At 57.1% G+C, this 11,654-nt stretch overlaps 1 protein-coding gene across 1 annotated transcript in view; it reads right to left on the minus strand.

Annotated features, from left to right (window-relative positions):
- The window catches only part of SORBS3 (sorbin and SH3 domain containing 3), a 17,350-nt gene extending 8,175 nt beyond the window's left edge, over positions 1 to 9,175 (minus strand). Inside the window, 10 exon segments of the mRNA XM_012726950.1 lie at positions 200 to 286; positions 1,019 to 1,072; positions 1,150 to 1,236; positions 1,412 to 1,499; positions 3,170 to 3,260; positions 3,679 to 3,717; positions 6,153 to 6,216; positions 7,290 to 7,483; positions 8,681 to 8,798; positions 9,059 to 9,175. Of these exon segments, the coding sequence (XP_012582404.1) occupies positions 200 to 286; positions 1,019 to 1,072; positions 1,150 to 1,236; positions 1,412 to 1,499; positions 3,170 to 3,260; positions 3,679 to 3,717; positions 6,153 to 6,216; positions 7,290 to 7,483; positions 8,681 to 8,798; positions 9,059 to 9,160 (924 nt within the window). The 5' untranslated portion in view covers positions 9,161 to 9,175.
- Between the last annotated feature and the right edge of the window lie 2,479 nt (positions 9,176 to 11,654).

An 11,654-nucleotide genomic window follows, 5' to 3' on the forward strand; every position in this document is an offset into this window, starting at 1 on the left:
CGCGGAGGCGGCCTGGAGGATTTTAGGGGTCACCCGGGAGAGTCAATGCTCGACTTTTCTAGAGGGCAGCGCAGATGAGGGTGCAGTCTGCTCAAAGACGCGCCCGGGGGCGGGGGAGGCGGTCCGTCCAGCCCTCCCCCCCCAACCCCGCAAGCCCTGCACCGGAGGGGCGGGCGCCGGCGCCCCGGGAGGCCACCACCTTGTGGGACGGCTGCCGCGTCTCAATTGCCCGCAGGTCCTTGTCCAGCTCCGCACTCAGCTTGGCCAGCTCTCTCTCCAGCAGGACCTGCGGGGGGTCGGGGGTGAGGGGGGCAGTGCACAGAGTTGGGGCCAGGGGAGGGGGCGCTGGTCAAAGCTCACTCGGGAGAAGTGCAGGACAAAGCACACCGCGCTGGGTAAAGGGCAGGCTCAAGGCTAAGAACCAGGGCAGACCTCCGCCTCCCTGCCTTGGCCCTGCGGGAGGGGTCCAGGGAGTCGGGAGGGCACCCCTGCTGTCACAGCCTCTCCCTAGCCCCTCCTTCTGGGCCAGCTCACCCCTCACTTACACCGGTGGCATCGCCTTAGTACTTAAGACAGTGCCTCAGTACCTCTCAGTCTCCCCCACCCCCTCCAGCCTTTGCCTCGGCTCTTCCCGACCCCGCCCACACGCAGAGACCAGCTCCACCTCCAAGAATACTTCCTAACCATTCCGCCCACACCCACCACGCCCTTCTCTGCTCTTGTGTTGGTCAACACACATTTATTAATCCAGCACAGGTTTCTGAGTGTCTGCTGTATGCCAGGCACTGTTCTAGGCTAGAAACTATGGAGGACACTAGAGGGTCAGGATTTTAGGGGCCCCCAGGAAGAGTCAATACCCGACTTCTCTAGAGGGCAGCGCAGATGGGGTGAAGTCTGCCCATCTTGCCAGGTCACACAGCCTTTGTGGCCTTTGACAGTGATCACCTGGCCCAGCATCACCCAGAACCTCCCTCATTCCTCTGTCTCCTTTCCCACCCCTCACCCCTGCATTACTCACCTCAATGGGCTGGGCTGGTGTCTCAACAGGGTCATCCACCAGTGGTTTCTTGGGCTAAGGGTGGGAAGGGCAAGTCAGAGGGCATGAACCCACTTTCTAAAATGCCTAGTTGAGAGGCTGCACCCACTTACCTTCTGCCCAGTCTCTAGTTCTTGCAGAAACTGATTCCAAGAGTCTTCCGTCCAGATGTTGTCTGCCTTCTCTTTGCGTCTGTGTACCTACATGGAGGTGGGTGGGCACCAGGACACTGGTCAGCTCAGAAAACACACTCTTGGGTGATGTTCCCACCCCTGTAGAAAGGGCTGATTGTGCAGCTTCAGCAGAGGGGCCTGGCCAGAGAGCATGATGTTTGGGGGAGGGGGGAGGGGGGGAGGAGGATGTTGGGCCAGCTACCTGCTTTGCACGGTGCACCGAAGAGGAGGATGTTCCCAGTTTAGTGTTGAAGGTGCTTCTAGGAAACTCTAAGGAGTTCCAATTTCTTCTAAAGAAAGAAAAGGAGATCTCCTCAGTTCCTCTGGAGAAACTGCTGCAACTGTGAGCACACAGCTGCACCCCTGCCCACCTGCTCCAGGCAGCCAAAGCAGACTTAAATCAGTAAAGTCCCTGAGTTCACATCCCACCTCCACCACTCAGTGTGTGACCTGGCAAGTTAGTCAACTCTGGAGCTCCAAGTTCAATACCATAGTGGAAAGGATCCCCACCATCAGCAGGGTGTGGCGAGGCTTGGGTGAGGAAGAGGTGAGGCCCAGGAGGAGGCTGACACACACATCTGCTCTGAGTGGCAGCCCCCTTCCTGGTGAGCTCTCCCGCAGTGGCACTCAGTCTGGGCCCATGGCCGTGGCTCTGGACGTTTGTACAGTTTTGAAGAAGCTGGTCTCTCCCACCACCACTGTTGAGTGCCCTTGCACCCAGCCCAAGCGCATCAGACTACATCTTATTCAAGGAGAACATGAGACCAGGGAGGAAGAGCCCCAGAAAGCCGTCTCTGCTCCCTCAGGGCGTTGATGCAGTGAAGTCACTGTTGAGTGCCCTTGCACCCAGCCCAAGCGCATCAGACTACATCTTATTCAAGGAGAACATGCGACCAGGGAGGAAGAGCCCCAGAAAGCCGTCTCTGCTCCCTCAGGGCGTTGATGCAGTGAAGTCTCCAGTGAGGCCGGCACACGCCATGGCCCCCTCCAGCACACCTCTCCTGGCGGGCTGGCTGATGCCCGCTTCTGCTGCCGCTGAAGTTTCCTCCAGATGGAGCAGCTCAGCAAGCTTATCAGACTGACTAATGGAAGAGTCAGGACCTGGTGACTCTGGAGAGTCAGTCACTGGTGGCAGTGACTCTCTTCTCTGTTTTAGTGATAATGTTAGTAGGACTAGTGATAAGAGGCAGCGGTTGTAATCATAGTTAGCCTGCACTGTGATGTTTGTGGAGCTTGGCTATGCCTTGATCCTACAACCACCCATGATCCCTGTTAACAGATGGGAACACTGAGGCTCATCTGTTGAAGCTGCCCGAGGTCGCAGGGCTAGTGGCAACGTGTCAACCTGAACCCGGCTGAAGCCAAATCTCAAGCTCTTAGCCTCCCTGTAACTGATAATGTCCAGAGCCACAAGCCAGTTATGGCTCTGCTGATGAGGGGATCTCTCAAATTTCACTCTGCAAACTAAGCTCCTGGTTCCCAAGGTCGTACTGACTCCTCCAGGCCCCAGCAGCCAAGGCTGGACCTATGTGGACTACACAGGCTGTTTCCTTCACCTGGGGGTGGGGGGAGGAAGTCCTCTCTCAGGGGCATCTGGGAAGAAGCTTAGGGCCTTTATTCCTCTCAGGCCTCCAAGTGGATGGCCCACAAGTTAAAGCCTCCCTACTCCCCATCCCATATGATCTGGGGATCTTTGGGGTGCTGAGTTCCACTGCCAGTCACAAGTGTCACAGATGTTCCTGACCAGGAATGGGTGTCTTCCTGCCTACCACCCAGCGCTAGCAGGGAGGGGAGGCTCTGTGGTAGTGGGGATGCTGCCAAGTGACAGGGGCTGTGGGAGGAGCCACACAGAACTCCCCACCTCTCAGGCAGCTCTGGTTGTGGCCACCAGGGGGTGCCAGTTCTCACAAAGGAAGACAGCACCCAGTCTCAGACCTGCCCCTTCCCCACCAAGGCTCACCCACTCAGAGAGGGCTGGTCTGGCCTGGGGACAGGTTTTTGCTGGAGCCCTGGATGCCTTGAGTCTGCTGATGTAGCACTGGTGGAGCCCCCTGAAATGGAAGAAGACATGCAGTGCAGGTGCGGGGGGGAGGGGGGCGGAGAAGCAGGGAGGTTGAGGGTGCCTGGATGATCACTTTTGGAAGTTCTGGCAGCCACCTCCACCCACACTCCTGGGTGGCTCCGGGGAACAGGGCTGGTGCTCCTGCCCACTAAATATGGGCTTTGCACAAAGCACTTTGCACATTTTACTATTTCTTCAAAACAACTCTAGGGTAGCTGTATCCCCATTTTATAGATGAGGCTAGAAACCCAGAGAAGCCATGGTCAGGGCTGGCATTCTCTGCACAGCAAGCTGAGGTTCTCACTGAAACTCGGCAGAAATGAGCTATAAAAATACAACTAAAACACGCAGGGAACCCCAAAGCCAAGCATGGCTGCAGGTGGCGCAGATCCCGGGCACCTCCTCACCTTTGGGCGGTTCCTCAAAGGTCCAGTCCAGTTGCAGGTCTGCAGAAGCAGAAGGAACAAGGTCAGGGAAGTGGAGCCCTTTTGAGGGCTGCCTAGGCCGCTGTTCCCAGCCTCCCTCCTGCTCAGAGCAGGGGCCAAGGGGTGAGTCAGGGCCTCAAGAATGTCCCCAGGGAGGGAAGGAATCAGGAGGGCAGTTCTCAGGAGGACCTGCCATACCTCTGGCTGACTTAGGGGCTGAGGGAGCCAACCCAACCCGGCAACAGACTTGCCCAAACCCTCCTGCTCCTCTGTGCCTGCGTTCCCAGACGCACCCTCTCCCTGACCTTTGCAGACTTGCCCACACCATGTCAGACTGGTGACACTCTACTTCCTGTTCTTCCTGTTTCTTTTTCTGCACCCTCTCCTAAATGCTTGTACTTCCCCACAGCCCAAGCCCACTCCTTAAGTACCTATGACTCTCCGGGGCCTCCTAGGAGAAGCAACTGACCAGAGACCACCCTCTGACTCCCTTGGCATGCGGACATGCCACAGCGGCTCAGCTTAGATGAAACCAGAATGCCCCTGGACATCTCACACCCTCCTCCGGCTCCTGGATTTTTCTGGTGTCCTTTGCAGCAAACAGGAGGAACTCACTGTGTGCACCGCCCTTCTTGCTAAGCAGGCTTCCAGCCCTATCCTGTCGCCCCCGCTGCTCTCATCAAAGACCCTAGTGACCTTCATGTCACCAAGTTCAATGGCCAATAGTATCTGACCATCAGTAGCATTTGTCACCGTGGGTGACTTCCTCCTTTTTAAATCCCTTTTTCACTTGGCTTCAGGGAGACCACTTGGCTTCCCTCCACCTCCAGAGCTGCACCATCTCGGTCTCCTGTCCCGGTTCCTGCTCATCTCTTGAACCTCTGAACTTTCAATTGCCTCAGTGCTGAATCCTTGGAGTCTTTCTCTCCATCTCACTAGGTGGTTTGTGTAGTCCTCCAGCTTTAAAAATTCCATCTAGGGGCCTCCCTGGTGGCACGAGGGGTTAAGTCTCAGCACTATAAAGCTATCTGCAGCCACTGCAGCATGAGTTCAACCCCCAGCCAGGGAGGTGACCCACGTGGCACAGCAGACCTCTCCTGTCTCGCCTGCTGCTCCCCTCAGCAGTACATTTCAGTAGATCTGCCTATTCTGCTCCCCACTCAGTCTCTGATGAATCCTCTCACTCCCTGCACCGCTGGTCTGCACCCCAACTCCTGTATGCATAAATAAATATTTTTTAAAAGAGAGATAATTAAAATAAAGAATGCCATCTAGCTCAGGGATATGCAACCCTGTGCATATTAGAGTTGCTGAGGGAGCCTTAAATAAAAGTCTCTGCATCCAGTTATTTCCATCTGCAGCTTCAGCCTCACCCTGGACTATAGACGTGGATATTAACTGCCTACTTGACCTCTCCACTTGGAGGATGCATGTCCAAAACTGAATGCCCCTTAGACTAGCATTTGCGAGTTGGAACTAGTCTTCAACTTGCTCACATTTAAAGTCATCCTGGCCACCTGTCTCTCATGTCACATCCAGTCCCTCGGCAGACACCCAGGTCTGTGTCGCTGGAGTCCCACCACACCCATTGCTCTGCCCTGGTCTGAGACCCTGACATCACTAGGCTAAATTAAACCAGGCCTCCTCACTGGTCCTCTGCCCCCACCCTGCCCCACCACCTCTTCCCTACTTGCAGCCAGCATGAGCCTTTGCAGCCCTCACTTGCCAGAGCATGTCTGCTCCTCTCAAAACCACCCAGTGGGTCCTCAATCTCACAGAAGAATATCCAGTCTTTATAATGGCCCTAAAGGCCCACCGTGACCTGGTCACTTGTGGCTCCATCTCGCCCCTCAGATGCCTCTCATTCACTCTTGTCCAGTCTCTCCTTGCTGCCCCAAAGCGACAGTGCCAGGCCTGCTTGGCCTCTGGCGCCCCCTGCTGGAAGGCTCTGCCCCTGATCCCGCAGGGCTAACTCCTGCCCTTACCTCCAGGCTCCGGTGTCACCACAGGGCCCTCCCTGGACAGCTGGCTGAGGGAGCTGCCTCCTTGCACAGGCAATCCCTGGCCTTTTCTTCCCCAGCGCTAACATCACCAGCCACATAAAACACTGATTTGTTCCTTCTGTGTCCCTGCCCTAGAATGGATGCCTCACCTGGATAGGGGCATTCTTCTTTATTCTGTTTTATCTCTTGTAAAACAGATTAGCGTTCAGCACACAGATAAGTGCTCCATAACAGGTCAAGGGATTGGCAAATAGATGACATCATGACTTCCCAGCACCCTTAGGGGTCCAGGGGGCAGTGCCACTCCCCAGTAAAGGAGGAGATATGGAGGCTCCTCCCTATGGCTTATTCTAGGGAACACTCTCCCCAAGCAGGTAAGCGCCCTCGCCCTTCCTTAAGCCCCACAGGTTGAGCTCACTCTGGCAGAGAGAGTGTCCTGGGAAGGTGTATCACCTGGAATTTTCCGGTGGATCTGCTGGAACATTCTCCGGTACCAGTCCTTGGGGCTGTCAACGCTCTGGGATTAGAGAAGACAAAATCAGGCCACCTTCGGGCCCTCCCTGGTGGCGCAGCGGGTTGAAGCGCAGCACTGGGAAGCTTAAGTCACTTCCGCATGAGTTCAATCCCCGCCTGCCCCGGAGGTGACCACTGGCACAGCAGACCTCTCCTGACCCGCCCCCTGCTCCCCTCAGCAGTGTACTTCATCCACCTGCCTGTTCTGCACCCCACTCTGTCTCTGGTGAATCCTCTCACCCTCCGCATCTCTGGCCTGTACCCCAGTTCTGTATGAATAAATAAATAAATCTTAAAAAAAAAAAATCAGGCCACCTTCCCAGAGTTGAGCCACAGAAGCTTTTCCTTAACTCCTTAACTGAGTCCTTCCTGTGGTCATCCTTGAAGTCTCAGTGGGTTGACTGCTGTGCTAATCTTAATTACAGAACTTTATAAGCACTCAATAGACAAATAAGAAGTGGAAGGGTCTCTCCTGGTATTACTCCCTAGACTGTGAGATACAGGGTGCTTTACATTCTCTTTGCTTTTCTATATTTCTAACGTTTCAACAAAGAACATGTGTTTCTATGCAATGAAACTAAAAGCAATAATGCAGCTGGGGGTGGTATTTCACATTCCTCGCCTCACCTAACAGTCCCAGGAGGCAGGAGGGAGGTGTTACCACCTTCTGCCTCAGAGGAGGAGGTGAGACGCTAGAGGCACACAGCTAATTCAAGGGCAGACAAGGGGGTGGGAGACAGGCAGGGCCCACCAAGCCTGGCAGCCAGACCCTCGCACGCCTGCCACAGTGGCCCCAGGAACTCTGCAACTTAGAAGGGGCCCTGCAGGGCCAGTGCTTACAGTAGTGGTTCACCATCCTTGAGAACTTGAGGGGCATTCTAGAATCCCTCCCCCAGAACGCAGACACATAAGAGTGCCCATAACTTTAAAAGACTCAGCACTCCCTAAACCCACTGTGATTAAATCCCTGCGTTAGTCTGGAATGGTTTGGGTAAAGGCTCCCACTTCAATTAACAGGAGCAGAGCTCAGCATGTCCCTGGGTCCCAGTGACCATGGCTCCCCAGCCCTGGACTCACAGATCGGGGGGCAATTGGCATGCCGCTCTCATCCACTGGCCCGATGCCCTCATACTTGATCCAGCGCTTGTCCTGACGTTTACTGTCCTTGGTCCACGTGGCTGACCAGTTCTGGGCTTGCTGGGAAACAGGGGTCTTCTGGCTCCCAGATGGGCGGCTCCCAGGGCCTGGCCAGGTCTGATACCAAGCAGGATCTGTGGGGTTGTATCCAAGTGAGCATTAGCCAGGCGCTGAGGCCTACCTGACCTTGCCCGTCCACTCGCTCCTCACAACATTGATCCCTGTGGGTTCAAAAGTTTCAACATCTCCTTGTTTGTTTAGAGTCGATGACTCAGACTCTACAAACCTCCCCACAGGCCTCTGTTTATTTTTTAGTTAAAATGAATAAAAATGGATTTTGTCTTGAGAAATCTGTGCCATCCCCCCACCCACACGCCTTTCCTAAAGTCACCCTTGAGCCTGGGAATCATTACTTGCAGAGAGGCGGCAGGGTATGGCAGAAGGACGCTTGGCATGGAGGGAGCGGACCTGATTCAGATCCCGCTCTACAACCTCTGGCTATGTGACATGGTGCCCACAAATCAACCTCTCAGTGCCCAGTCACCGCCGGCACAAAACTGAGATCTCATGTGTGTGCCCGAGCCCAGCACGGTGCCTGACACACAGCGAAGGCTCTGTCAGGGCCACTCATTCACAGACACGGCTCCTGTGTCCTCGGCTTCCCCAGGCCTGCCGCTCCCTGCTATGTAGCAGCATAAGGGCTTGCAGGCAGGTGGGCAGTGACTCTCAGCTCCATCTCTGCGCCTGCACAGTTCGGGCTGCGTCCTTGCTGGGAAGGCTCAAAAATCCTTACCTGAGCAGGGTATCAAGGAATTAAACAAAATAAGGCTTTAAAGTGTCTGGCATGTTCTACATGCTCAATAATTATTTGTTAGCTGAATACACTCAAAGGGAATGCCCGATAAAGGATGCACCCTTGTCAAGACTGCCGAAGCCCATGGCTGGGTGACCCACAGGCGACCAGCAGCTGATGGGGTCTCAGGCCGCCTCTCCAACCTTCTGCTGGGCTGGTGAGTCCAGGCAGGGCAGCTCTTAGGGCCCAGCATGGGCTTCAGGCGCACTCCTGGAGCCAATATACACTCGCATTCCCTGGCCCCTGAAGGCTTCCTTCCCCTGGCACTGGGTAGGAGAAGGATGACAGTGGGGGGAGAAGGCTGTGTCTCCCACAGCAGTTCTCACTCTCACAGGCCAGCAAGGGAGGGTCAGCTAGCTGAGCTGGAGGCAGGGGCCCGAAAGACCCATCCCTTTCCCATGGTGCTAATACGGCATGCCAGAAGGCAGGCCCACCCCCACATAAGGCTCCTGGAGCAGGTCTTCTGGAGCAGACCCACCTGGGTGTCTGGAAGCATCTCTCCTCTCTGGGAAGTACCCATTGCACACGGTCCTGGGCGCAGGGTCGTGGAACTGGAAATTAAGGGTGTTGGAGCCACCGTTCCGGATCACAGGCACCTGTGTGGAGGGGCCAGGAGCAGCAGCTCAGGCCCAGAAGATTCCACAGAAGGAGAGCAGGGGTGGCTACCAGAACAGCCCACACCCCCTGGCGAGGGGTCCAAGGTCATCCTGATCCTCTCGTGGGGGGGTGGGGGGGAACCAGCAAGGCCCTTTAGCAAGACCCACTGACTGCCCCTTCCTGTTTCCTTCCTCTAATCCTCTGGCTCCCCCAACTGTCCCACCAGTCCCCACAGCACCCCCTTCACCACCTCACTCACCCGTGTGCCCCGGGAGGAGGACCCTATGTGGGCCTGGAGGTGGCGGGGAATGAAGTCATCCAGGCTGAGCCCCGCAGGGAGGCTGCAGGGTGGGGCCTGCATGCTTGGGTCAAGGTTGGAGGGCTCCTTTGAAAGTCTTCTGTGGGGAAGAGAGTAGGGGAACCTGCTGGGCCTGGGCCGCCTGTGCCCTCTGGGCTTGGCGACAACCTCCAGAGATGGAGGAGGGGATGGCTGTGGGTGGGGGCCAGGGCCAGCGGGGTGGGTGCTCCAGGACCCAGGAAGCAGGACACTGCGGGACCCGCCTGCAGGCTGCCTGCACGGATCCCAGAGGCACAATGGGCTGCTTGTTAGGCCTCGGGCAGGCGCTCCGGGTGGGAGTGGGGGAGGGAGAGGCCAGCCGAGGAGGGGGAGGCTGGCCAGGAGCAGGTCTGCTGGACAAAGCCTCGGGCACGCAGGCCTACTGGCCAGCCCCTCTGGGGCTCTCACTGCACAGTGTGGCCAGCTCCCCCAGAAGGGAACTGGGGCAGCTGGCAGGGGAGGGTGTGGACACAGAGACTTTGTTTCAGTTCTCCCTGCCTCCCCCAGACTGTGAGCCTCTGTATGTCTGTGGGCACAGGCGCTTACTCAGGCCAGGAAGGAGGACCCTAGATCAGCAAGGCCAAATGCCAACTGTGTGGCAGGGCTCCTTAGAGGGAGAGCGGTAGCCACTGCCAGGCAGCAGTGGCCACTCCTTGAGCGCTCAAAGCAGCATCAGCTCCCTTGTCTGGCCCCCCTCACCACACTGAAGCCGTAAAGAGCTCAGGGTGCCCATGGGGCGGAGGTGGGGCGCAGAGCAGTGGGTTTGCACAAAATTGGACTTTTCATGGAGGGGTGGTGCCAGTGTCTGCCCCCCCCAACACCCCACTTTCTTTAACACCTCCAGTCCAGTTTTTAAATGATCTTCTCTGAGATCACCCCACCCAACTGGCCAGTTGGCTTTTTGCCCCACCCGAACTTTAGGTCACGGCAAGGGGCTCCAGGTGTCCAGAGATGGAAGTGTTTGGCCTGCCCAGCAGGGTATTTTTCCCCAGAGAACCCATCTCTCCTACCTGCGCTATTTGGAGGGTAGGCACAGGCTGGCTGTGGAGGTGCCGGTGTTAGGTATAAGCGGGAGGGTCATGTGACAGCTGGGGGGCTGTGGGTGCAGGCGTCAGCTGATGGGTGGGGTGTGTGCAGTCGCCCATCATATGAGCCACACAAGAGTTCTGGGGACTCGAGGGGATGAAGGCACAATAGAGGGCTGTGATTAGTCCTCTCCTTTACCCAGTTCCTGATAAGGCCCTGGGGGGCTGGAGGGTACAGACAAAGCTGGGGGCAGCCCTCTGTGCAGGCTCTGAGTGAGAATTCCTTCAGGCCTTCCAATGACCTCCTGTGGACAGCTCTTTCATGCCCACCACTGGCTGTGGGGAGAGTGGAGGGTTGAGGCTGGGGGAAGGATTGCTCACAGCTGGATTCAATTAGGGCTCCTACAAAAAAGCAAAACATGCAGCCACACCCAGTTCCTGCTGCTCTTCCTCCCATGAAGGGGAAATTGAGGCAGGGGAGAGTGGTGGCATAGGTCAGGGGAGGCTGGTTCCTAGCACCAACCCCTCCCCACCCAGCTGTCTGTTTGAGGCCAAGATGCCTGGTCAGCATGAGCAGTCCCAATCATCAGCTGACCAGGGCCTCAAGGTCCCACCCACCCTGCTATGTTGGAGGGGGAGGAGTGGGCCTGTCCTCTATAGGAGGAGAGCAGGAGGCACCCGGGTCCCCCACACCACCCGCTTTGCAGGGGTTGCTAATTCTTGGCGGCCTATCCTGCCCTCTCCCCAGATGCTGCTCCCTTCAGTGTCTTCCTACTGGGGCACACGGGGTGGGTGGGGAAGGATGCACTGGGTTTTTCTCCTGGCAATCCTGCTAGAAGACATGGAGGAGGGCTTCTCACAGGGAGGCCAGGGGAATTGGTCCCACATCTGGAAGAGGGCAGTGTGTGACAGGAAATCTGGGGAGTTCTCCATAGTTCTGCTGGCCTTCTTCACCCCTGCAGCTCCACAGGGTGCAGTAATTCTGCTCTAGTAGGCAGGCTCTATCGGACCCCCAAGCATTGCCCTGACCTTGGTGCGGCGCCCCGGGCCCAGACACTTTTCCTGGCATTTTCCAGCTACGAGTCCACGTGGGCATGGGCAGGTTTCTCTCAGGTTTCACCTTTTTTGAGATGAAGAGGCTACTCCCACCTCTTTCACCCTAGCATCTGGAACGAAGACCCCAGGGGAAGAAGAGGCTTTCTGCCTTCCCGCCTCCACCCGTCGCCCTCTCCCTGGAGACACCTACCTTCCCCGGCGAGCAGGTGGCGCGGACCGAGGACGCCCGGGAGGGCAAGAGCATCTCTGCCCGGCTCCTGCCTGGCTCGGCGGCGGCGGGTCCTCGCGGAGGGAGGGCAGGGAGAAGTCGGGGCTAAGCCGTCCGCCCTCGTGACCCGGCCAAGACCTGCTCTGTCTGCTGGGCTGGGCGCCGGCGGAGGAAGAGGGACCGACGGGGCCAGGGGGCGCGCGCTGGGAGGGCCGTGCGCGGCGGCGAG

This window comes from Condylura cristata, unplaced genomic scaffold (genome assembly GCF_000260355.1).
Source record: "Condylura cristata isolate star-nosed mole 26May11 unplaced genomic scaffold, ConCri1.0 scaffold00018, whole genome shotgun sequence".
NCBI classification, from domain to species: Eukaryota; Metazoa; Chordata; class Mammalia; order Eulipotyphla; family Talpidae; genus Condylura; species Condylura cristata.